Source organism: Dendropsophus ebraccatus, chromosome 13, assembly GCF_027789765.1.
Source record: "Dendropsophus ebraccatus isolate aDenEbr1 chromosome 13, aDenEbr1.pat, whole genome shotgun sequence".
Lineage (NCBI taxonomy): Eukaryota > Metazoa > Chordata > Amphibia > Anura > Hylidae > Dendropsophus > Dendropsophus ebraccatus.
In genome coordinates, this window is record NC_091466.1 from 38,469,227 (window position 1) to 38,497,032 (window position 27,806).

At 49.3% G+C, this 27,806-nt stretch overlaps 1 protein-coding gene across 4 annotated transcripts in view; it reads right to left on the reverse strand.

Moving 5' to 3' along the window:
• The window catches only part of SV2A (synaptic vesicle glycoprotein 2A), a 620,870-nt gene that overhangs the window by 131,333 nt on the left and 461,731 nt on the right, over positions 1–27,806 (reverse strand). For all 4 annotated transcript variants that reach the window (XM_069950896.1, XM_069950897.1, XM_069950898.1 and 1 more), the window contains one exon: positions 13,390–13,596. In XM_069950896.1, the coding sequence (XP_069806997.1) occupies positions 13,390–13,596 (207 nt within the window). The remainder of the gene's footprint in view (positions 1–13,389; positions 13,597–27,806) is intronic.

The window sequence follows — 27,806 nt, forward strand, 5'->3', positions numbered from 1 at the left end:
CCAAGTCTGCTGTGAACTGTGTCCAAACACACCATCCCCCGGGAAGATCCCTACAATTGGTGCTGCGGAGCGGGCAAAAGGGTTGCTAGGGGCAACGGTGTGCATCAACTTGGCTACAGCTGCTTATGTCCTGGGTGAAGGCTGCGGCTTCACTCCAAAAACAGTCAAGCAACATGGAGGAGATGATGAAGCAGTTAATGCAAGTGAGTGTGCAACAGCAGCAGGCTAATATGCAGCAACAACAGGCTCTGACAGACGCTAACCTACGCCATGAGCAGGCTAATCGGCAGCAACAACAGGCTCTGACAGACGCTAACCTACGCCATGAGCAAGCATTGGCCGCACAACAACAGGCATTGGCCGCACAACAACAGGCTCAGGCAGCCGCTAAACAGGATCAGGCAGCCGCTAATCTGCGCCATGAACAGGCGATGGCTCAACAACAGAAACTTATTGAGTACCTGATAGCAAAGCAAGAGGCGTCTGCAGGTGCTAATCCCCAGCTGGTGGCAGCAGCCGCGCCAGACAGAGCCGTTTTAATACATTGGTGGGCCCAGTGCACAGCCCTCAAGAGTGGGCCCCCCCCTTCCCTTTCGGCACATTGTATAATGTACTGAATTTGCCCCCACACTGTATCAAGAGCCCCAATACATACAGTAGTTACCTTATAACACTCCTACCACCATACAGTGATTACATATTACATAAAAACTGCACTAAACAAAACAGAAAGATATCACCAATTATACCATTACATAATACCGCCACACCATGACCCCTAACACTACAACCCTATAACAGAGTGTAGTTACATCCAGTGACTCACCGGGGCGTCTTCTCCGATCAGAGTCTGTCACCTTTTCTTTTTCTCTCCATCCAGCGTAGGCCACCTTGAAGTCTTCTCCTGGCTGTGAATCTTCTCTCCAGAATCTGCCAGACAAATATTTTAGGCTCCAACACATACAGTAGTTAGGTCCCTTGTACCCCTATACAGTAGTTACACCCCTCTGTACCCCTACATAGTTACACCCCTCTGTGCCTCCATAGTTTTAAGGTGTCCCTGTAGTATATAGCCCCTCATGTGCTCCTCCAGTTATATACAGCCCTCCTGTGCGCTCCCCCATTAGTATATAGCCCCCCTGTGCACTCTCCCCAGTAGTATATAGCCCCCTGTGCTCTCCTACAATAGTATATAGCCCCCCTGTGCTCTCCCCCAATAGTATATAGACCCCTGTGCTCTCCAACAGTATATAGACCCCTATGCTCTCCCACAACAGTATATAGCCCCCCTGTGCTCTCCCCCAACAGTATATAGCCCCCCTATGCTCTCCCACAATAGTATATAGCCCCCCTGTGCTCCCCCCAATAGTATATAGCCCCCTGTGCTCTCCCCAATAGTATATAGCCCCCCTGTGCTCTCCATAATATATAGCCCCCCTGTGCTCTCCCCCATAGTATATAGACCCCTGTGCTCTCCCACAATAGTATATAGCCCCCCTGTGCTCTCCCACAATAGTATATAGCCCCCCTGTGCTCTCCCACAATAGTACATAGCCCCCCTGTGCTCTCCAATAGTATATAGACCCCTATGCTCTCCCACAATAGTATATAGCCCCCTGTGCTCTCCCCCAATAGTATATAGCCCCCCTGTGCTCCCCCCCCAATAGTATATAGCCCCCTGTGCTCTCCCCAATAGTATATAGCCCCCCTATGCTCTCCATAATATATAGCCCCCCTGTGCTCTCCCCCATAGTATATAGACCCCTGTGCTCCTCAATAGTATATAGCTCCCTGTGCTCCCCAATAGTATATAGCTCCCCTGTGCTCCCCAATAGTATATAGCCCCCTGTGCTCCCCAATAGTATATAGCTCCCCAGTGCTCCCCCATAGTATATAGCCCCCTGTGCTCCCCCATAGTATATAGCCCCCTGTGCTCCCCATAGTATATAGCCCCCTGTGCTCCCCAGTAGTATATAGCCCCCTGTGCTCCCCAGTAGTATATAGCCCCTTGTGCTCCCCCATAGTATATAGTCCCCTGTGCTCCCCATAGTATATAGCCCCCTGTGCTCCCCATAGTATATAGACCCCTGTGCTCCCCAGTAGTATATAGCCCCCTGTGCTCCCCCATAGTATATAGCTCCCCTGTGCTCCCCAGTAGTATATAGCCCCCTGTCCTCCCCAATAGTATATAGCCCCCTGTCCTCCCCCATAGTATATAGCCCCCTGTGCCCCCCCCATAGTATATAGCCCCCTGTCCTCCCCCATAGTATATAGCCCCCTGTGCCCCCCCCCATAGTATATAGCCCCCTGTGCCCCCCCCCCCCATAGTATATAGCTCCCCCTCCCATATAACATTGAAAAAACAAACACTGTTACTCACCTGGGTCCACGCGTTCCTCTTCTCTTCCCTCCTGTGGCCGCACTTCCTGCGGTCACAAGAGGCTGCACTCCCCTTACCCTCGCGCCGACGCTCCAGTGACGTCGGGCGCTAGAGGGAGAGTGCGGCCTCTTGTGACCGCAGGAAGTGCGGCCACAAGAGGGACTGACAGGGAGGGAGCCAATGGCTCTCTCTCTGTCAGTGTCGCTGCTGCTGCAGCGCTGAAGCGCCGTAGCAGCAGCGGGCGGGGGCAGCGGCGAACGCCGGGGGGGCCCTGCAGGGGGCGCCATGGAGGGGTAAGTAGATTACCCATCCATGGCGCTCCCCCCTGACAGGCTGGTGTCCGGAGCTCTGTGCGACCGCATTGGTCGCACATAGCAACGGCCGGCCTGCTCGGGGGGGCCCCTTTAACCAGTAGGCCCGGTGCACGTGCACCATGTGCCCTCTGGTTAAAGCGGCCCTGGCGCCAGAGACTTTGTCTGTAAGAAGAGCTGTACAGCGAGCGCTGCAAAAGATGACTGCTGATGACGATGTTGAGGCCTACTTAACTGTCTTTGAGCGTGTGGCTGAGCGAGAAAAGCTACCCTCCACTGAGTGGGCAGAAGTGATTGCGCCCTATTTAACAGGCGAACCTCAAAAGGCCTACTATGACCTCAGTGAGCAAGAGGTCAAGGACTATGCTCGGCTAAGAGCAGAGATACTCGCCCGACTAGGAGTTACTGCTGCTGTCCGTGCCCGGAGGGTCCGCAACTGGAGCTACAGTCTGGACAAGTCAGCGAGGTCCCAGATGTACGACCTGATTCATCTGGCAAGAAAATGGTTGGAGCCAGACACTTCTACTCCTGCCCAGATCCTAGAGAGGGTCGTGATGGATCGCTACCTCCGTGCACTTCCTGCTGATCTGCAACGCTTGGTGGGACAAGGCGACCCTAAGAGTGCCGACGAACTTGTCAACCTTGTGGAGAGGTTCCAGGCGACTGAGGACTACCTCCGTGATGTTCCTGCAGCACCGTCACCTCCCCGGAGTGCCAGATCTGTGCCATCAGCTGGTAAGAGACTTCCATCTATTGGGGGAGTGTGGAGGGGTGCTGATAGAGGGAAGAGCGCTCAGGAGGTGTCTCAGGGGCAAAAGACTGGTGATGGTCCCCGGTGGCTAAGTGGCCCTAAAAAGGACTCCCTGCCAAGGAGACCAGGCCCTATCCAGTGCTGTAGATGCCATGAGACGGGACATATGTCTGCCCATTGCCCTCTTACCACTGAGCCCATGGAGTGTGACGCTAGCCGGCGTCAGTCGCTATTTGCGGAACCGTCTTTTGTTGCGGTCACTGGACTAGAGACTGAACCGCAAATCTGCAACATTACTGTAAATAACTTTCCTGTTAAGGCGTTGCTGGACTCAGGAAGCCTTGTCACCCTGGTGCATGCCAGTCTGGTGACTGGGGACTTTGTGCCAGCAAGACATATGAGTGTGGTATGCATACATGGTGATACAAAGGTTTACCCTATAGTACGGGCTAATGTCGGGACTGAACTAGGCGCTGTACAATATGAAGTGGGTGTGGTTAAAAATCTTATGCATAATGTGATATTGGGGCGTGATTTTCCATTGTTCTGGGCTCTATGGGGAAAACAACAATCCCCTGAAAGGAGTGAGGAGACCCCTAAGTCTATTGCATTACCCACGGTAAATGATAAAAATGTACAGGATGAAAATGATGCTTTTCCTTTGCAGGTCCTGGCTGGAGAGGAAGAGGCTCCTCCCACTGCGCAGAATGTTCCAGACTTAGAGGTGTCTAGGGATAATTTTGGTACTGCACAATTACAGGACCCCACTCTCAAAAATGCGAGAGAGCAGGTCACTGTTATGAATGGGGTACCTCAGGAACCAGAAGCTGAGAGAAAGTTTCCACATTTTTCTATGGCTAATGATCTCTACTATAGAGTCACTAAAATTAATGATGAGGTTGTGGAACAGCTCCTGGTGCCTAAGTCGTACCGGCGTCAGGTACTCGACATGGCCCATAATCATGTCCTTGGGGGCCACTTGGGGACAGATAAAACGCAGGAGAGAGTCCTCCAGAGGTTTTATTGGCCTGCGATTTATGCTGACATAAAAAAATACTGTGAGTCGTGCCCCACATGTCAGCTTAGCGCTCCAGTGTCGCATTTCCGCAGTCCTTTGGTCCCACTCCCCATCATAGAGGTACCTTTTCACCGGATCGCAATGGACTTGGTGGGTCCCATTGTAAAGTCAGCTAGGGGTCACCAGTACATTCTAGTTGTGTTAGACTACGCGACCCGCTATCCTGAGGCTGTACCCCTAAGAAACACTGCCTCTAAAACAATTGCACGGGAACTGTTTTATATGTTTTCCAGGGTGGGGATCCCCAAGGAAATCTTGACTGACCAAGGTACCCCATTTGTGTCAAAGGTGATGAAAGAGCTATGCAAACTGTTTAAAATCTCACACCTACGTACCTCTGTATATCACCCACAGACAGACGGGTTAGTGGAGAGGTTTAATAAAACCCTGAAACATATGTTAAAAAAAGTGGTGGAAAAGGATGGTCGTGATTGGGATCACTTACTACCTTACCTGATGTTTTCTATTAGGGAAGTACCCCAAGCGTCCACAGGGTTCTCTCCCTTCGAATTAGTCTATGGTCGTCACCCTAGGGGTTTGTTGGATATAGCGAAAGAGACATGGGAAAGTGAGTCCACCCCATACAAGAGTGTTATAGAGCATGTAGCACAAATGCAGGACCGTATAGCCACTGTAATGCCCCTAGTAAGGGAACACCTCCAGAGGGCGCAAGAGGGCCAAAGCAGAATTTACAATCGTTCTGCAAGAATCAGGACATTTAGCCCAGGTGACCGGGTACTCATACTTGTTCCCACGGTAGAAAGCAAATTCTTAGCAAAGTGGCAGGGTCCCTATGAAATTGTAGAGAAGATCAGTGAGGTCAACTACAAGGTACACCAACCAGGTAGAAGGAAGCCTTTCCAAGTTTATCACATAAACTTGATTAAGCCCTGGAAAGACAGGGAATCCTTGGTGGCGACAAAGCCTGTTGGTCATCTGTCACCACCAATCCCTCCGGTCAGGATTGGTGACACCCTATCAGTGTCCCAGAAGCAGGAAGCTAAGGAGTTCCTGCAGAGAAATAAAGACAAGTTTTCTGACCTACCAGGGCGTACGCATCTCATTAGTCATCATGTGGAAACTGAGCCTAGAAGCAGAGTAAACCTTAAGCCCTATAGGATACCAGAAGCACGGAGGGAGGCGGTATCATCCGAGGTAAAACGTATGCTTGACCTAGGAGTCATTGAGGTGTCCCAGAGCGAGTGGTCCAGCCCGATTTTGTTAATCCCAAAGCCCAATGGAACTTGGAGGTTCTGTAATGACTTTAGAAAGTTAAATGAGATCTCCAAGTTCGATGCCTACCCCATGCCCAGGGTAGATGAGTTGATAGAAAGGATGGGTAATGCCAGGTACATAACTACCCTCGATCTCACTAAGGGCTACTGGCAGATCCCACTCACTCCTGAGGCTAGAGAGAAGACTGCATTCTCCACCCCTGATGGGCTCTTCCAATACGTAGTGATGCCATTCGGGTTACATGGAGCCCCTGCCACTTTTCAGAGGTTGATGGACTTGATCCTGCGACCACATCGGGATTACTCTGCTGCCTACCTTGATGATGTGGTCATTTTTAGCCCTGATTGGGAAAGTCACCTCTGTAAGGTCCAGGCGGTGTTAGATGCCATAAGTGATGCGGGGTTAACCATCAATGCAGAGAAGTGTGCACTAGCCTTAGAGGAGGCCAAATACTTGGGCTACATTATTGGAAGGGGGTTAGTGAAACCACAACTAAATAAAATTGAGGCAATACAGAATTGGCCTCAACCCCTCACAAAGAAACAGGTCAGAGCTTTCCTGGGTATTACGGGCTATTACCGAAGGTTTGTGCCAAATTTTGCTTCAGTTGCAGCCCCACTAACTGACCTGACAAAGGGTGCAAAGTCCACAATGGTGACATGGACTCCAGAGGCTGAGAAGGCTTTTCAAAGCCTTAAGTCTGCCCTGTGCCAACAGCCTGTGCTAGTTACCCCTGACTTTAGGCGAGAGTTTCTAGTACAGACAGACGCCTCTAATACAGGGTTAGGTGCCGTCCTCTCACAGGTCGTGAATGGCGAGGAGCACCCGGTGATGTACTTGAGTAGGAAGCTATCCCCGGCCGAGAAAAACTATGCCATAGTTGAGCGAGAATGTCTGGCAGTGAAGTGGGCCCTAGAATCCCTGAGGTATTACTTACTAGGCAGGAGATTTAAGTTAGTGACAGACCATGCCCCCCTAACATGGATGAAAATAAACAAGGAGAAGAATGCAAGGGTGACTAGGTGGTTTCTGTCCCTACAAAACTTCAATTTCACTGTGGAACACCGGCCAGGGAAATTACAGGCGAATGCTGACGCCCTATCAAGGGTACACTGTCTGTGGGGACAAAACGCTCAGCCCTCCGGTCTGAAAAAGAGGGGGGGGATATGTAGACATGTCACAGGAGATGTGTTCGAGGGGGTGTACATCTCACCTAGGCTGATGCATAGTGTGAGATGGTAAGTCCAGGAGGGATCTGTTGCTCAGCAGTGTTATGCTGCTGAGTTATTATTTATTTTTACCGGGCCTGGATTTACATGGAATGGCAGGTAGGTTTTGGTAGTGGGACTTGCCATTCCCTCCCCCCGATCCAGTTTGGGTTTTGCCATCAGGTGAGCAATCAGCCTGAGAAGGTAAGAGCTCCACAGAGATGCAGGTGGGGGCTCTCAGCCAGGGTGAACAGCCTGCATGCTGTGTTTCCTGGGAGCAAGGAGTTCTATCGCTGCTGGGGCCTGTTCACACCCTGCAATACTGCCGACTGAAGTGTCAGAGAGGTAACCTGCTTTTGTTAGTTAGCGCCCAGACGGGCAAGACCTTTTGTTTTGTTCTTAAAGCACAGTGTTGCTATATTTCTGTTACGGACTGTTTATGCTGAAAATAAACGCCAAGCTGTTGTTTTACAAGTCCAAGTCTGCTGTGAACTGTGTCCAAACACACCATCCCCCGGGAAGATCCCTACAATATATATAGTGTACATCTCACCTAGGGTACTACGTAGTGTGAGATGGTGAGTCCAGGATGGATCTGTTGCTCAGCAGTGTTATGCTGCTGAGGTATTATTTATTATTGCCGGGCCTGGTTTTACATGCAATGGCAGGTAGGTTTGGTAGTGGGACCTGTCATTTCCTCCCCCCTGATCCAGTTTGGGTTTTGTGATCAGGTGAGATCTGACTCTAATGAGCCTGAGAGGGTAAAAGTTCTTACAGTGTCTAGGTGGTAGCTCTCAGCCAGGAGTGATCAGCCTGTGTGTTTGGTGGAAGCCACGGCTGGAGCTAAAATACATCCTGCGGTGTCCAGGCGAAAGACGCCCTGTTATAAGTGTCAGATAGGTGAGAAAACCTGTTAGTAAGCGCCCAGATGGGCAAGACCTTTTTTTTTTGTTTTAATTTCTTAAAAGCACAGTGTTGCTGTATTTCTGTTTGCTGGACTGTTTATGCTGCAAATAAATGCCAAGCTGATCTTTTATAAAGCCAAGTCTGCTGTGAACTGTGTCCAAACACACCATCCCCCGGGAAGATCCTTACAATTGGTGCTGCGGAGCGAGCAAAACGGTTGCTAGGGGCAACGGTGTGCATCAACTTGGCTACAGCTGCTTATGTCCTCGTTGAAGACTGCTGCTTCACTCCAAAAACAGACAAGCAACATGGAGATGTTGAAGCAGTTAATGCAAGTGAGTCTGCAACAGGCTAATCGACAGCAACAACAGGCTCTGACAGACGCTAACCTGCGCCATGAACAGGCAATGGCTGCACATCAGCAAGCGATGGCTCAACAACAGGCGATGGCTCCACAATAGAAACTTATTGAGCACCTGAAAGCAAAGCAAGAGGTGCCTGCAGGTGCTAATCCACACCCGGTGGCAGCAGCAGCTCCAGAGACTTTTTCTGTGAGAAGAGCTGTGCAGCGTGCGCTGCAAAATATGACTGCTGATGACGATGTTGAGGCCTATTTAACTGTCTTTAAGCGTGTGGCTGAGCGAGAGAAGTTACCATCCATTGAGTGGGCAGATGTCATTGCTCCCTATTTAACAGGCGAACCTCAAAAGGCCTACTATGACCTCAGTGAGCAAGAGGTCAAGGACTATCCTCGGCTAAGAGCAGAGATACTTGCCCGACTAGGCGTTACTGCTGCTGTCCGTGCCCAAAGGGTTTGCAACTGGAGCTACAGTCTGGACAAATCAGCGAGGTCCCAGATGTATGACCTGATCCATTTGGCAAGAAAGTGGTTGGAGCCAGACACCTCTACTCCTGCCCAGATCCTAGAGAGGGTCGTGATGGATCGCTTCCTCCGAGCACTTCCTGCTGATCTGCAACGCTGGGTGGGACAAGGTGACCCTAAGAATGCTGACGAACTTGTCAACCTTGGGGAGAGGTTCTAGGCGACTGAGGACTACCTCTGTGATGTTCCTGCACCACCTTCACCTCCCCAGTGCCAGATCTGTGCCATCAGCTGGTAAGAGACTTCCATCTATTGGGGAGTGTGGAGGGGTGCTGATAGAGGGAAGAGCGCTCAGGAGGTGTCTCAGGGGCAAAAGACTGGTGATGTCCCAGGTGGCCAAGTGGCCCTAAAAAGGACTCCCTGCCAAGGAGACCAGGCCCTATCCAGTGCTGGAGGAGATACCAGGCCCTATCCAGTGCTGGAGAGACGGGACATGTGTCTGCCCATTGCCCTCTTACCAGTAAGCCCATGGAGTGTGACCCTAGCCGGCGTCAGTCGCTATTTGCGGAACCGTCATGTGTTGCAGTCCCTGGACTAGAGACTGAACCACAAGTCTACAACATTACTGTCAATGACTTCCCTGTTACGGCGTTGCTGGACTCAGGAAGCCTTGTCACCTTGGTGCATGCTAGCTTGGTGACTGGGGACTTTGTGTCAGGAATACATATGAGTGTGGTGTGCATACATGGTGATACAAAAGTTTACCCTATTGTGCTGGCTTATGTCGGGACTGAACTAGGCGCTGTACAATATGAAGTGGGTGTGGTTAAAAACCTCATGCATAATGTGATATTGGGGCGTGATTTTCCCTTGTTCTGGGCTCTATGGGGAAAAGAAAATCCCCTGAAAGGAGTGAGGATACCCCTAAGTCTAATGCATTACCCACGGTAAATGATGAAAATGTACAGGATGAAAATGATGCTTTTCGTTTGCAGGTCCTGGCTGGTGAGGAAGAGGCTTTTCCCACTGAGCAGAATGTACCAGACTTAGAGGTGTCTACGGATAATTTTGGTACTGCACAGGTGCAGGACCCAACTCTCAAAAATGCGAGAGAGCAGGTTGCGTCAGGTGCTTGACATGGCCCATAATCATGTTCTTGTGGGACACTTGGGGACTGACAAAACGCAGGAGAGTCTCCTCCAGAGGTTTTATTGGCCTGCGATTTGTGATGACATAAAAAAATACTGCAAGTCCTGCCCTACATGTCAGCTTAGCGCTCCAGTGTAGCATTTTCGCAGTCCTTTGGTTTCGCTCCCCATCATAGAGGTACCTTTTAACCGCATTACAATGGACTTGGTGGGTCCCATTGTAAAGTCGGCTAGGGGACACAAGTACATTTTGGTTGTCTTAGACTATGCGACCCGCTATCCTGAGGCTGTGCCCTTAAGAAACACTGCATCTAAAACAATTGCACCGTGAGTTGTTTTATATGTTTTCCCTGGTGGGGATCCCCAAAGAAATCTTGACCAACCAAGGTACCCCGTTTATGTCAAAGGTGAAGGATCTATGCAAACTGTTTAAAATCTCACACCTACGTACCTCTGTATATCATCCCCAGACAGATGGAATAGTGGAGATGTTCAATAAAACCCTGAAACACATGTTAAAGAAAGTGGTGGAAAAAGATGGTCGTGATTGGGATCACTTACTACCTTACCTGATGTTTGCTATTAGGGAAGTGCCCCAAGCGTCCAAGTGTACTCTTACAATCAGTGATACGGAGAATGGCAGGTCCCAGCAATAACATTTGTTATTAATGAGCATGAGCTCATTATTGACATTCATTTTTGCAACTTATGGTGCATTTACACGGAACGATTATCGTTCGAATTTTCGCAATAACGATGTTTATGTTTATTCTTATACCATTACCATACCATACCATACCATTCCATTTACAGTAATTTTACATCTCCAACTCTCATAAGGCTTAGGTCTTGAGGACTAATTCTTCATATTTCCATATTGTTTCTGTGTTGCCTATTACTAGGTAGAGGCATTTTTAGTTAACCTCGATCTTTTTGCCACATCTGTGACTATGAGCTGCACCTTCTCAAATGTTTACCTTTTTATGACTTTTCCTTGGGTAAGGAGTCCTTTTTGGTAAATTTAAGTGATACTGTCACCCCCTTTCTGTATGAAGACATCTCTATACAGCTGCAAAGCCTATATTCTGCAGTTTTTCTGCATACCTTACTTTATAATAGATTTTTTGGTGCTTGGTCCAGTAAAAGAAAAAATGCTTTCTATCATTGGTGGATTATGCCACCTGGGCAGGGATTCACGGGCACAGCGCCACTTAGCTCTGCCCATATCGGCCTGTTTGCCCCATCCATGACATCATCACCGTCTAGGCCCAGCCCCCTCTGGAGCTATTGGAATGGGCCAACCTAGGGTAATCGTAATTGCCCGAACTATTAATTAATCACATTCCTGATCTCGCACGGTAAACGGCGTCAGCGCAAAAAAATCCAAAAGTGCAAAATTGCGCATTTTTGGTCGCATCAAATCCAGAAAAAATTTAATAAAAAGCGATCAAAAAGTCATATATGCGCAATCAAGGTACCGATAGAAAGAACACATCACAGGGCTCCAGACTAAAAAATTTACCTAGGAGCCATTGGCTCCTAACCTGAAAAATTTAGGCGCCAAATAGAATATTTGGTCGCCAACATTTTAAAACATGTAACATTAATGTTATGTTAAATGGGACTTACTGTGTGCACAGGCCACGGCAGCATCCTCCTTTAGATTCTTTCTTTTCTTAGTTTGAAAACGTTCAACATGGAAACTTGCAACTTGACAACCATATACCCCCCTGCTGCCGGTGTGTCCCATCTTACCGGCAATGATCTAAAATATATATATATATATATATATAGCCCCCGGCAGCCGATGACATATAGCCCCTGTGGCAATGTATATGGGAAGTGGTACTGTGCAGTGTATACATACAGACACTGAGGGGAGTGGTACTGTGCAGTGTATATACATACAGACACTGAGGGAAGTGGAACTGTGCAGTGTATATACAAACAGACACTGAGGGAAGTGGTACTGTGCAGTCTATACATACAGACACTGAGGGAAGTGGTACTGTGCAGTCTATACATACAGACACTGGGGGAAGTGGTACTGTGCAGTCTATACATACAGACACTGAGGGAAGTGGTACTGTGCAGTCTATACATACAGACACTGAGGAAAGTGGTACTGTGCAGTCTATATATACAGACAGAGGGAAGTGGTACTGTGCAGTTTATATATATACAGACACTGAGGGAAGTGGTACTGTGCAGTCTATTACACATACAGACACTGAGGGAAGTGGTACTGTGCAGTGTATACATACAGACACTGAGGGAAGTGGTACTGTGCAGTCTATACATACAGACACTGAGGGAAGTGGTACTGTGCAGTGTATACATACAGACACTGAGGTAAGTGGTACTGTGCAGTCTATACATCCCCCCCCACCCCCACGCACTGACTACCGCACCTGGCCGCCATCACAATAGACACACTACCCAGACCGTGGTCCCCCCCACACACATTACTGGCCGGCCGCCACCCCTGCCGCCTCTCCGGTTATACTCACCCAGTCACCAACAATCTAAGTATGGTGCCGCTGGGGTGAACTTGAGGATCCGCCGGGTGAGGAGAGGCGGGAGAGAGGCGCTGGATGAGTGTGGCGCCTCTGCGGCCGTCCGTCCAATGAATGACGGACGTGCTAGATGACGTCACTGGAGAAGCGTGTCCCCAGTGTGCGGAGACACGCTTCGGTGCAGCGTGCGGAAGGCGGTCACTGTCCTTAAAGAGACAGTGCGCCGCCGCCGGGGCCAGTCGCAAATGGCGCCCAGATTAATAAATCTGGGCGCCATTTGCAAGATGTCAGTCGCATTGGCGACCATTTTGGTCGCCATCTGGAGCCCTGCATCATGGCGCAAAAAATGACACCTGACACAGCCCCATAGACCAAAGGATAAAAGCGTTATAAGCATGGGAATGGAGCGATTTTAAGGAACGTATACTTGTTAACAATGGTTTGAATTTTTTATAGGCCATCAGATACAATATAAGTTATACATGTTACATATCGTTTTAATCGTAACGACTTGAGGAACATGCATAACAAGTCAGTTTTACCCCAGGGCGAATGGCGTAAAAACAAAGTTCCCCCAAATAAAAGAAATGCATTTTTTTTTTAAATTTTCAATTTTCACTTTGAATTTTTTTCTGGTTTCGTAGTGTACTTAATGCAAAAATTCAGTCTGTTATTGCAAAGTACAATTAGTGACGCAAAAAATAAGTGCTCATATGGGTTTCTAGGTGGAAAAATGCAAGTGCTATGGCCTTTTAAACACAAGGAGGAAAAACCGAAAACGCAAAAACGAAAATGGGCCCCGTCCTTAAGGGGTTAAAGAGCGTGTCAGTTTTAGAATATTATTAAATATATTATTGGGCATCACTTAGTTTATAGAAAGTACCCTCTTGGTATGCATCTCTCTGAGTGTAAATCCATCACATGGAGAGCCCTTGATTTGAATAAGAACTTTGTGATGCTTATTTCAAAATAACAAAAATAAACCAAAGTATAGTGTTTAAAACTTGACCTACAAGTAACTGGTTTTCTTACCCAGCATGCGGAGACGTCCAATTTTGTCCATCAGCAGTGCAGACACAATATTGCCCGGTAAAACCGCCAGAGTCCCCAGAAAGCTTACAAAATAGATCATGTAAGCATTATTAATATCATCGCTGAAGTCGAGCTGGCATCCTTCTTTACTGTGCAGGAACGTGCTGTTAATAATCCGACTGTTGATAAATTTATACTCAAAAAGGTCTGAAAATGAAGAACAGTAGTGGATATGACAGAAATAGAGTAAAAGTTAATCCCCTTTTAAAGCAAACATCAAGGACAACAATGCAATAATGAAGAACTTTAAAGAACATTTTTAGCATGCTTAAGCTTTGTTTTGCCTGTGCAGGAATACATGTGGCAGTATTATAGAAGTTAAAGCATATGTCCCATCAGGTACATTGTTGTAGGTTTTTTTACATTAACAGACCAAATCCTTTTTTAAGGGTATAAACCCACACACCGTATATGCAGCGTATTTACTGCTGCGATACGCAGCAAACTCGCAGCAAACTCGCAGCAAAATCGCAGCAGATTAGATCTAAATAACTGAACACAGCATCAAATCTGTACCAACAAATCTGCTGCGTATTTGTTGCATATCTGCTGCATATACGGTGTGTGGGTTTATACCCTAAATGCCCCCAGTTCCTGCACATAGCGCCGTTTTTTTCCTGAGCACTGGCCCTGCTCTAAGCACATGGGGAGGGCCCACTGGCCCACAGTGTGATGATCATCCTTCCCCTCTGCCAGCTGACACCGGTCTGTTAATATCAAAAACTCCATAGCGATGTACGTGGTGGTACATTCGCTTTAAATTCTTGTGGCTGTATTATAGTAGTTATATTCTTGTACACAAGGGACACTAGTGCAGTAGTTATATTCTTTTAAATTGAGGGCAGCATTATTGTAGTCATATTCTTTTACATAGAGGTCAGCATTATAGCAGGTATGTTCTAAGGGTAGCTTCACACGTACCGACTCGCAGCGTTAATAACGCTGCAAGTCGGGTAGGTCCTGGCAGATCACTTTCACTACATACACACAGCGGTCTAAACGACCGCTGCGTGTATGTAATTCTGCCGGCTGCTTAACCCATTCAGCTGCCGCCCGGCTGCCGCTCTGTATACATTACCTGTCCTCGCTGCACGGGGTCCTGGCGTACTGCTCTCCCGCCCGGCCAATCAGTGTGTTGCCCTGCCGCAGCCACTGATTGGCCTGGCGGGAGAGCAGTACGCCGGGACCCTGTGCAGCGAGGACAGGTAATGTATACAGCAGAGTGGGAGTGGGAGCCGGGCGGCAGCTGAAGGGGTTAAGCAGCTGGCGGAATTACATACACGCAGCGGTCTGAACGTATGTAGTGAAAGTGATCTGCCAGGACCTAGCCGACTCGGAGCGTTATTAACGCTGCGAGTCGGTACGTGTGAGCTACCCTAATACACAGTAAGCAGTATTACCATAGTTATTTTCTTGTACTGGGGTGGGGGTGTGTGTGTTAGGAGTTATATTCTTGGACACGGGCAGTATTATGGCAGTTGTATTCTTGTAAATAGGAGACAGTATTATGGTAGTTATATTCATGTACATGGGGTAGTGTTATATGAGTTTTAATGTTGTCCATGGAGTTGGTGAAACATGGCTGCTTTTTTGGAAGAAAAAGTATGCTTGGGACTGACCAGGTGGCAGGAACATGGTGGAGTGAGGCTGTGTGCTGCTGGAGCTCCCTGACCAACGGCTTCACATGTGCTAAATGAGCAGCGCTTCTCTGGGCTTATTAAATGCCTAAATCCAGCCTGTCTATCTGAGCTGTGGCAGTTCTGAACAGTTTGGCCTTCGTTTGGGAATGAGTGGTGAGGAGAGGACCAGAGCGCCTAGAAACTTTGCTGGTGGAGAAGAGTCACAGGCGGGCTGTGAGCGGAGACCTGTTTCAACAGGAACAATGCGCAAAGCGAAGAGAAAAGGTTCCCAACAACAGGGACAAAATACACAGAATATGCTGGCAAAATATGTGCAATCACCCTCACAGTTACCGGGTAACTCACCACAGGCGGAAACAGTGATGGCAGCTGCGCCAAATACACCTGGGGAGCGGTCAGTGCTGGGAAGGCCGGATGCCGAGACTACTCTGCTGGCTCCAGGTACACCTGAGGCGGCGTTGCTGTGGTCCTCGGCGGTGGTTAATAAGAACTTGGGCCCAGAACTGCAGACCAGTGCTCAAAGTACAATCCTCTCAGAAGTAAGAGACTTAATACAGGCATTACCCACACGCTCTAATTTAACAATCAAGCTAGGTGCAATGGAAGAAAGACATGCTAAGGATTTCTCTGACATTTAGGCATCATGTGAAGGCATAATGACTGCAGTTACTGCATTAGAGTCGCGCCAATCAATAATAGAGGAAAATCTGTTTAAATTATCTCCCCAAGTGTCGCAGCATGATCACATACTGAGAGACATTGCACTCCAGATAGATGACTTAGGCTTGCCAGAGGACATTAGTGGGGATAAACTCCCAATAGTGGTAAAGGCAATTTTTAATCGCTACCTTGGGGCGCCCGAAGATACCAGTATTGAACTGGACAGGATTCATAGAATGGCGGGCCCACGTGGTCTTGAGCGAAGTCACCCCAGAGACATACTATGTAGGGTGCATTTTTTTTTAAGCAAAAAGAATCGATCATGCATAAAGCTTGGGAAAAAGGCCCGATTGACTATGAAGGTGCGAATGTTATACTACTTGCAGATATTTCTAGACGTTCATTAAATATGCGCAGAATTCTTAAACCTCTTTTGCAGCCTATAAAAGACTCTGGAGCAGGCTATAAGTGGGGGTACCCTTTCCACTTAATACTCCGTAAAGCTGGACGGACATTCCTGGTTCGGTCCCCAGAAGATCTTAAGGGGCCTCTGAATTCCTAGGGACATCTCTGCCGGCTGTACCTGACTGGACAGATCCCAGATTACCTCAATTCTTAAGGAGCACAAGATAGGACTATGGTGGTCTAAAGGGTTAAATATTGATTAAGATGTGTCTTAAAAGAAATAGATTCTGTCTGTATTAGAGTGTAATTATGACATAATTTGATTTAGAGATATGGTGGAGAAAATGAGGTGATAAGATACAGGGAATGTTTCCTAACCCCTTGCCTCCGCAGCCTGTTTTGTCCTTAATGACCAGGCTCATTTTTCAAAATCTGACCTGTCTCACTTTATGTGCTTATAGTTCAATGATGCTTTAATGTATGCTGGCGATTCTGAGATTGTTTTTTTCGTCACATATGGCACTTTATATTAGTGGCAACATTTGGTCACTACTTTGTGTGTTTTTTGTGAAAAACATCAAAATATCATGAAAAATTAGGAAATTTTGCATTTTATGAACTTCTGAAATTCTCTGCTTCTAAAAAGGAAGTCATAGCACATAAATTAGTTACTAAATCACATTACCAATATGTCCTCTTTATTCTGGCATAATTTGGGAAACATATTTTACTTTTTTAGGGTGTTATGGGGCTTAGAAATTTATTAGCAAATTATCACATTTTGTGAAAGTTTCCAGAACTGATTTTTTTAGGGACCAGTTCTTTTTTTAAATGGATTTAGAAGTCTGGTATCCTGAAAACCCCCATAAGTGACCCCATTTAGGAAAATAGACACCTTAAAGAATTAATCTAGGGTTATAATGAGCATTTTAACCCTACAGGGGCTGGAGGAAAGTATTCACAATTAGGCTCGGTTCACACGTTCTAACAGTGCGGCTGTATTTGCGGCTGTAATTGTGCGGCGGTATTTTTGGTGGTTCGTGTGTATGCTTGGAAGTATAGGATATGCGGCTGCACAGTGCACACTATGTCTGAATCTACGGCCCTATCGTAAACGGACCCGTAAAAAATGAACAAGACCATTGTTTGCGGCTGGACATGCGGCCGAGGATTGACAGGCGGTCCGTACGGAGTACTTCAAAAATAGCCGGCAATGATGCCGAATGCCGATGCCTCTAATAGTTAATATATTAAATTAATCAAACACATTTTCTTTGTAATCAAGACACTTTCGTTGGTCAATAATTTATTTCTAACGAATCCATCATTTTGCAATTAAATATACTGTTAAAAAAAATAGATATATAAATAAATGTATATTTATCTATATATTTATTTTTTGACAGTATATTGAATTGCACAATGATGGATTCGTTAGAAATAAATTATTGACCAACGAAAGTGTCTTGATTACAAAGAAAATGTGTTTTATTAATTAAATATTAATTAGTACAGGAAGCTCTATAAGCCGTTAATTCATATTCCTGGCAATAGAGCATTCTGTACTAATCATCACTTTACTTTAATTAAAACATCAAATGTTTCTTCTAATTATGTTATGACAATAGCATTATTAGAAGAAACATTTAGAATTATATGTGCGCTCAGCTGATTGGCTCATCGGCTGAGCGCACATATAATGAGCCGGTCCGCAGTACAGTGACTTCATTGTGCTGCGGACCAGCGAAGAGGACACATCGGGGTGAGTATAGAGCTCTCCCCACCCCCTCCCCAGCACTGCACCCCTCCCAGCAAGGAAGGGGGGGTCAGTTAACCCCTTCCTTGCTGGGATGGGTGCAGTCTGACATCAGTCTGGCCCCCAGGGGGTTAAGGGGGATGCAATACATCCTCCCTTAACCCCTTGGGGGTCAGACTGTAAGCAGCGATCTGTAAAGATGCTGCATACTGTAAGGAGCACAACACCGCTCACAATGATGGGTGTTGTGCTCCTGTTTGTGTGTTTTTTGTGTGTTTCTCCCTTTTTGTTTTTCAGATATCGGTATCCTGGGGATTACGTCGGATTCCATGGACTACGTCGATGACCAGCGGTTGTTCTTTGAATTTTTTTAATAAAATGGTCAATGAGGGGTGTGGGGGTGTTTTTATTTGAATAAAAAATTTTTTAAACTTGTGTCTTGTCTTTATTTCTTTACTTTATAGACATAGTAGTGGAAGCCGTCTAATAGACGGAATCCATTACTAAGTTGGGGCCTAGTGTTAGCCGGTATAAAATGGCTAACACTAACCCCCTATTATTACCCCAGTACCCAATGCCACCAGGGGTACTGGGAAGAGCCGGGTGCCAGTGGTCCCGGAGCGTCAAGATTGGCGCTCCTGGACCGGGCGGCAGCAGGCTGGTAAGATTTAGGCTGGGGAGGGCCTAAAACAATGGCTCTTCCCACCCTGGTGTTACCAGGCTGCTGTCGTTTGGTTTTTAACCCGGCTGGTTATAAAAATAGGGGGGACCCTATGCGTTTTTTTCTTTTAAATAAATAATTAAATAAACAAAATCATCTCCCCCTATTATTGATGTTTTGGGGTCACTTCCATGCACTAAGCCCCCACAGGTCTATGTATTCTTATATGCCAGAAAGCATCCAGTGTATAGGACCCAACTACAACAGCTGCAGGCACTACAACTCCCAGCATGTACTGACAGTCTGCAGCCCTCAGTATATGCTGGGAGTTGCAGTACAGTGTAGACAGATGTATTGTTGGACCTTCAGGGCTGATGGTTGTCACCAGTGGCGGAACTACCGCCGTAGCAGCCGTAGAGGCCACTACGGGGCCACGCCATATCGGGGGCCCGTGGCGCGGGCCCCTGGAGCTCACGTAGCCTGTAGCACCCGGCGGCCGAGCAGGCCTCCCGGGTGCTACAGCTGTTTGGGGTCCAGGCAGTGGCCACGAAGAGGGGCCCGCGGGGCCTTCCCGATCAATCACTCTTGTGACCGCAAGCATTGTTTTGCTTGCGGTCACAAAAGTCTGGCTCCGTCTTCCCCCGGCTACCCTGAACTCCCTGCGCGCCGGAACCGGGAGCTCTGGGATGCGTGCTGCCGGGGATAAGACATGACACCCCCGGCAGCCGCGCAACAGCCGGGGACAGGCCAGGAGGAGTGAGGATCGACGTGGGAGCGCGTTGTCAGGTGAGTTAAGTTTTGTTTTGTTTTTTATCAGCCTGCAGGGTGGGGGGAAGGAGGGGGGCATCTATGAGGGTGGGGGGAAAGAGGGGGGCATCTATGAGGGTGGGGGGAAAGAGGGGGCATCTATGAGGGTGGGGGGATGGAGGGGGGCATCTATGAGGGTGGGGGGAAGAAGGGGGGAAAATATGAGGGTGGGGGGAAAGAGGGGGCATCTATGAGGGTGGGGGAAGGAGGGGGGCATCTATGAGGGTGGGGGGAAGGAGGGGGGCATCTATGAGGGTGGGGGAAAGGAGGGGGGCATCTATGCAGGTGGGGGGAAGCAGGGGGCATCTATGAGGGTGGGGGGAAGGAGGGGGCATCTATGAGGGTGGAGGGAAGGAGGGGGGCATCTATGAGGGTGGGGGGAAGGAGGGGGGGCATCTATGAGGGTGGGGGGAAGGAGGGGGGGCATCTATTAGGGTGGGGAGAAGGAGGGGGCATCTATGTGGGTGGGGGGAAGCAGGGGGGCATCTATGAGGGTGGGGGGAAGGAGGGGGCATCTATGAGGGTGGGGGGGAAAGGGGACCATCTATGAGGGTGGGGGGGGAAGAGGGGGCATCTATGAGGGTGGGGGGAAGGAGGGGGGCATCTATGAGGGTAGGGGGAAAGAGGGGGCATCTATGAGGGTAGGGGGAAAGAGGAAGCATCTATGAGGGTGGGGGGAAGAGGGGGCATCTATGAGGGTGGGGGGGGAAGAGGGGGCATCTATGAGGGTGGGGGGGGAGAGGGGGCATCTATGAGGGTGGGGGGGAAGAGGGGGCATCTATGAGGGTGGGGGGAAGGGGACCATCTATGAGGGTGGGGGGAAAGGGGACCATCTATGAGGGTGGGGGGGAAGAGGGGGCATCTTTAAGGGTGGGGGGGAAGAGGGGGCATCTTTAAGGGTGGGGGGGAAGAGGGGGCATCTATGAGGATGGGGGGAAAGGGGACCATCTATGAGGGTGGGGGGGAAAGGGGACCATCTATGAGGTGGGGGGGGGAAGAGGGGGCATTTATGAGGGTGGGGGGGAAAGAGGGGGCATCTATGAGGGTGGGGGGGAGAGGGGGCATCTATGAGGGTGGAGGGAAGGAGGGGGCATCTATAAGGGTGGGGGGAAGGAGGGGGGGCATCTATTAGGGTGGGGAGAAGGAGGGGGCATCTATGTGGGTGGGGGGAAGCAGGGGGGCATCTATGAGGGTGGGGGGAAGCAGGGGGCATCTATGAGGGTGGGGGGAAGGAGGGGGCATCTATGAGGGTGGAGGGAAGGAGGGGGGCATCTATGAGGGTGGGGGGAAGGAGGGGGGCATCTATTAGGGTGGGGAGAAGGAGGGGGCATCTATGTGGGTGGGGGGAAGCAGGGGGGCATCTATGAGGGTTGGGTGAAGGAGGGGGCATCTATGAGGGTGAGGGGAAGGAGGGGGCATCTATGAGGGTGGGAGGAAGGAGGGGGGCATCTATGAGGGTGGGGGGAAAGAGGGGGCATCTATGAGGGTGGGGGGGAAAGGGGACCATCTATGAGGGTGGGGGGGGGAAGAGGGGGCATCTATGAGGGTGGGGGGGAGGAGGGGGGCATCTATGAGGGTAGGGGGAAAGAGGGGGCATCTATGAGGGTAGGGGGAAAGAGGAAGCATCTATGAGGGTGGGGGGAAGAGGGGGCATCTATGAGGGTGGGGGGGAAGAGGGGGGCATCTATGAGGGTGGGGGGAAGAGGGGGGCATCTATGAGGGTGGGGGGAAGGAGGGGGGCATCTATGAGGGTAGGGGGAAAGAGGGGGCATCTATGAGGGTGGGGGGAAGAGGGGGCATCTATGAGGATGGGGGGAAGAGGGGGCCATCTATGAGGGTGGGGGGGAAAGAGGGACCATCTATAAGGGAGGGGGGAAGGGGACCATCTATAAGGGAGGGGGAAGGGGACCATCTATAAGGGAGGGTGGGGGGAGAGGGGGCCATCTATAAGGAAGGGTGGGGGGAGAGGGGGCCATCTATAAGGGAGGGTGGGGGGAGAGGGGGGCCATCCATAAGGGTGGGTGAGGAGAGAGGGGGCCATCTATAAGGGAGGGGGTAGAGGGGGCCATCTATAAGGAGGGGGAGAGGAGGCCATCTATAAGGGAGAGTGGGGGGAGAGGGAGGGGCATCTGTAAGGGAGGGTGGGGGGAGAGGGGGCCATCTATAAGGGAGGGTGGGGGGAAAGGGGGCCATCTATAAGGAGGGGGAAGAGGAGGCCATCTATAAGGGAGGGGGTAGAGGAGGCCATCTATAAGGAGGGGGGAGAGGAGGCCATCTATAAGGGAGGGGGTAGAGGAGGCCATCTATATGGAGGGGGGAGAGGAGGCCATCTATAAGGGAGGGTGGGGGAGAGGGGGCCATCTATAAGGAGGGCAACATGGGGGGAGAGGGGCCATCTATTTGGGGGGGGCAACATAGGGGGAGAGGGAATACACAGAGGGGGGCATATATTATTAGGGGGTTACATAGAGTCAGGGCTACCCACTAAATGAGGGTGTAAAGGGGACAGTACAAATGTGCAGTGTGTATAGAGATAAGGATGGTGCCAGAGTGAGGAGTCTAATATGCCTGTCTGGCAGATTCTGTGGATTCGTGGCTCGGGGAAGTTCTCATAATGGCCCAGGACGGATGGAGAAGATGAAAAGGAAAGAACTCCGATCAGAAAAGACTTCCCCTGTGAGTCACCTGATATAACTGCACTGTAATGTATATGGTGTATAGAACCTGTGTAGAGCTGGGGCCACCTCTATATGACTGGATGAGGTGATTTAGTATACTGGATTTGGTCAGTAACAATATGGTGGTGATGGTTGTGGTGTGGCAGTAATGTTTCCTTCCTATATACTGGTATTACTGGTAATATTGGTCTCAGTATACAGGATTTGGTCGGTAACAGTATGGCGGTAATATGTACGGTCATAATACTTTCTCTTCCAATATGCTGGTGTTATTGGTAATATCTGTCTTGGTGTATATATATATATATATATATATATATATATATATATATATATATACACACACACACACACACACACCAATAGCATCACTTGGTCGTGAAAGGAGGGGGGGGCAAGTTGGCCTCTCTCACCAGGGCCCAGGAGACATCAGCTACGCCCCTGGGTCCAGGGGTGTCCCGGGGATTCCCAGGCAGCACAGGTGACAGGCTCGGAGTGGCTTGGCGTCCGCCGGGGGCCAGGGTAAGTACTTCTGGCGCAGGGACTTCAAGCACTAACAAGCGCTCCTGTGTACAGGCTAGGGGCGGCTGCTGAGCTCACTGGTACCGGTGCTTCTGGGGATGCTGCCCCCCCTTGCCACCGTATTGCTGTCCCGGCAGCACAGGTACCGGTGAGCTCAGCGTCCGCCCCCAGCCTGTACTTCCAGCACAGGAGCACTTGTTAGAGATGCACCCTGCGCCGGAAGTACTTGCCCCGGCGGACACTGAGCCACTCTGAGCCCGACACCTGTGCTGCCTGGGAATCCCCAGGACGCTTCCCCGGGAGAAGAGCAGAAGACAGCCGATGGGGGAGTTAGGGGAATTGTGTTTTTTTTTTATTTTCTATCTGCTTTGCAAAGGGGGATAATACAGGGTGGGGCCATCTATGGGGTATATACAGGGGGCCATCTATGAGGGATATACAGGGGGGCAAAGTGCCTAGGGCAGCATGAACTCTAAATACAGGCCTGGGTGAAACACAGAAAAACCACTGAAGCGAGGACTATTGGTAATAACATTACATTACAAAGTCATATATCTTGAGGTGATAGTCTAATTTAAATACATTTTTCTTTTTCTGGAATATGCCTTTAAAGGGAATCTGTCAGCTGCAAGGCCCTACCTAAGGTGCTGACAGTGTGCTGTAGCTGGCATTCCCCTAGTGAGCATGGTGCCTTTTGGTAATTTTATGTGTATTGGATTATGTATTATCTCACATCTCCTACTGTACTGAAGTGTCAAAGAGGAGTTGTTTGTGCCACGCTCTAGCACACCTCATCACTCCTTCCTCCTCCCTCTTTTTCATGAATAATCAATGCTACCCGGTCTCCTGCTCACTCAGCTGTCAGCCAGTGCTGATTGCAGATTAGTCCTCTATAGGAAGGTTATGTCTGAAATAAACATTTAGATATAGTTGAGTCTCTCTCCCAAAATGTGTTGGAGCAGTGGTCTAGGGCAGGGTTTCTCAACCTGCGGTACGCGTACCACAGGGGGTACATACCACAGGTTGAGGGGGTATGCAGGAGGTTGGGCTGTCTTACTATCCTCCTGCACTGATGAACCTCCGACACACGCACACTAAATTCCTGCAACTTGCCTGCAGCCTCATGAAGAAGGTCAGAGGATATCAGTGCCGGAGACAATAAAGTTAAAGACCAGAGCGCAGGACATTTGTACATTATCAGCTCCTGTACTGATAACCTCTGACCTCCATTCTCAAGCTGTCGGCAAGTTGCGGGACTTCAGTGTGCGCGCAGGGGCGTAGCTAAAGGCTGATGGGCCCTGGTGCAAAATGTTAGCTTGGGGCCCCCCATCTTACCCGATCAGGCAAAGTCATAACTAACGTTATATCCAATTACTCTAATGTGCCACCATGTTCTAATGCCCTGTCACTGCCTCCACCTCATGTACTGCACTACTGCCCCCTATAATTAATGGACTGTACTGTGCCATTCTCTAATCATTGTATTCCAATCTTTGACTCTCCAGCTGAAAAACTACAACTCTCATCATGAACTGCCAGTTGGAAACGATGGGGGTTGTAGTGCTGCAACCTGAAGAGCCACATGCTGCAAAACTACAACTCCCATAATAAACTGTCAGCAGGGCACGATGAAGTTTGAACTTCTGCAACCTGGAGAAGTCACCTGATATCACCTGCAGTTCTATGTAACACCACAGATAACAGTGATATGCCTCTGAGTACAGATAATGTAGTAGTCACCTGCAGTCCTATGTAAGACCACAGATAACACAGTGATATCCCTCTGAGTACAGATAATGTAGTAGTCACCTGCAGTCCTATGTAACACCACATAACACAGTGATATCTCTGAGTACAGATCATGTAGTAGATTTCACCTGCAGTCCTATGTAACAGCACAGATAACACAGTGATATCTCTGAGTACAGATCATGTAGTAGATGTCCCCTGCAGTCCTATGTAACAGCACAGATAACACAGTGATATCCCTCTGAGTACAGATAATGTAGTAGTCACCTGCAGTCCTATGTAACAGCACAGATAACACAGTGATATCTCTGAGTACAGATCATGTAGTAGATGTCCCCTGCAGTCCTATGTAACACCACAGATAACACAGTGATATGCCTCTGAGTACAGATAATGTAGATGTCACCTGCAGTCCTATGTAACACCACAGATAACACAGTGATATCTCTAAGTACAGATAATGTAGATGTCACCTGCAGTCCTATGTAACACCACAGATAACACAGTGATATCTCTGAGTACAGATAATGCAGTAGCTGTCACCTTGGGGCACTCCTACTAAATGATGTTCTACAAAATAAGAAAAGTGTCATACAGGGACTCACAGGTGACGTCTTCTTTGATCTGAGGCGTCACTTTCCCTTTTCCTCTCCATCCGGCCCAGACCTCCATGCTGATTCCTTCCAGATACGTTTCATCTTTTCAGAACCTGCGAGACAAACAATTTAGGCTCCGCACATTTCTAGCAACTTTCTTTCCTTTCTCCCTCCTGTAGGCTCCCAAAGTAACTGCGCTGTGTGAGGTGCCCCCTGTATGTAGGATGCCCTGCTGTGCCCGCATGAGCTAATAATGCCCCCAGAGGTGCCCCCATGAGCTAATAATGGCCCCAGAGATGCCCCCATGAGCTAATAATGCCCCCAGAGGTGCCACCATGAACTAATAATGCCCCCAGAGGTGCCCCCATATACTAATCATGCCCCCAGAGGTGCCCCCATGAACTAATAATGCCCCCTGCTGTGCCCCCATGAAATAATAATGCCCCCTGCTGTGCCCCCATGAACTAATAATGCCCCCAGAGGTGCCCCCATATACTAATAATGCCCCCAGAGGTGCCCCCATATACTAATAATGCCCCCAGAGGTGCCCTCATAAGCTAATAATGCCCCCAGAGGTGCCCCATATACTAATAATGCCCCCATGAGCTAGTAATGCCCCCAGAGGTGCCCCCATATACTAATAATGCCCCCAGAGGTGCCCCCCATGAACTAATAATGCCCCCAGAGGTGCCCCCATATACTAATAATGCCCCCAGAGGTACACCCATGAGCTAATAATGCCCCTAGAGGTTTCCCCCATATGCTAATAATGCCCTCAGAGGTGCCCCCATGAGCTAATAATGCCCCCATGAACTAATAATGCCCCCAGAGGGGCCCCAATATACTAATAATGCCCCCAGAGGTTCCCCCATATGCTAATAATGCCCCCAGAGGTGCCCCCATGAGCTAATAATGCCCCAAGAGGTGCCCCCATATACTAATAATGCCCCCAGAGGTGCCCCCATATACTAATAATGCCCCCAGAGGTGCCCCCATATACTAATAATGCCCCCAGAGGTGCCCCCCATGAAATAATAATGCCCCCAGAGGTGCCCCTAAAAAACAAACATCCTACTCACCTAATCCGCGCTGTGGCTGCAGGCAGCAGCTCTTCCTCCTCTTCGGGCTCCATCTTGGAAGCCGCAGGGACGGGACTTCCGGCAGGCGTGATGACGTCACATGATCACGTCTGCCGGAGAGGTCACGTCCCGGCTTCCCATAGGCTGCTGGTATGAAGTGCCGGCAGCCTATGGGAGGGAATACAGGAGGAGGACGCTGACAGGTCCTGCTCCTGTATTCTGCTCGCTTTAATCAAAGCGATCTCTGCATCCCGCGAAGCTGCACGGTCGCAGCTTCTCGGGATGCTCAGAGACAAGTGCCAAGGGGGGCCGTGCGGGCCCCCCTAGCGTAGGGGCCAGGTCGCCATGGCGACCACTGCAACCCCTATAGCTACGCCACTGTGTGCGTGTGTCAGAGGTTTAGCAGTGCAGGAGGATAGTAAGGGAGAATATCCAGGGCCATATTTACCACTAGGCACCCGTGGTCCGGTGCCTAGGGCAGCACCTTGCAGGGGGGCAGCACCACGGAGCAGGGGGACAGAAAAAACAATTTTTTTTGTTTTTTATTTTTTTTAGTTTCCCTACTCCCGTTCAGACTTGCCAGTAAATCTGGTGTCTTTTCCAGGGGGGTGGGAGGTATGGTGGTATTGGTAAGGTCTGGTATCGCCAATAGGTGCGTGAAGATGGGGCGTCTTCAGGTTTAGTGCCTAGGGCAGCAGCAGCTGTTAATACGGCCCTGAGAATATCCTGTGTTTTATCCCTTAACCCTTGTAGTGGTAGCATCCCCCACAGCAGCAGCACCCCCCCCCCCCCCCAGCCCGGAGTGCTACATGCACCCCCCAGTATACCAGCCCTGTCCCCAGTATTCTCCCCTTTCCTCCTGGGAGCCCAGCAGCCACACAAGAGGAGCTCCTCCCCCTGCAATCTGTCCTATAAGGACCTGATCAGCCTGGGCCAGGCCATAGAGAAAAGAGGCGTCTCACCCTGTCTCAGATCTAAGACTGGATGCTCTGCTCAAGAGTGTCCCCTACTTCAAGGACAGGGGGACAAATGAGGTGCTCTATGTGCTGCTTTAACACTTACACAACTACAACTCCTAGCATGCTGAGAGTTGTAGTTCTTCAACTAAACCTGATGCATCTGTATGTGTTGAAAAACTACAATTCCCAGTATGCCCTGACCACTTGCAGCTGTCAGTTCATGCTGAGAGTTGTAGTTTTGCGACCACTATTAGCAGACAACCTGCTTCATCTGTATGTGGCTCTCCAGCTGTGGAGACTACGACTCCCAGCAATCAACAACTATGTGAGTTTTAGATTTTTATACAGATGAAGCAGGGTTACTGTGGTGCAGAATTGCTGGTAGTTATAGTTTTTCCACCACTGAATAGTCATAGATTGGTAAATTAACCTGTTGGAGCTGTATGTGGCATCCCCAGCTCTATAGTACTACAACTCCCAACATGCCTTGTCCCTCATACTGCGAATTGTAGTTTTGCGGCTGGTGTATGATGTGTCATGTGACACAGTGAACCTGCTGCTTCAGCTATCGCAAAACTACAACACCCAGCCCTAGTGGGAGGTGTAAAAAAATGAATTTTTAAAATTTATTTGGGCTCATTCCTATCACCACCGCTCCTTATTCCATCCACCTTCCTTTCCCCAGGAGTGTTCTGTACAGGGGTGGGGTTTGGTTATGCTTCTGGGGAATGGAAGGAGAGAGTGGACTCACCTTATCAGGAATGTCACTGATTGGTCCAGTTGGGACCCCGACCTCCCCTAGCTCTTTCCACTAACCTTATGCTTCCTATTTAATTGCCTGCCGC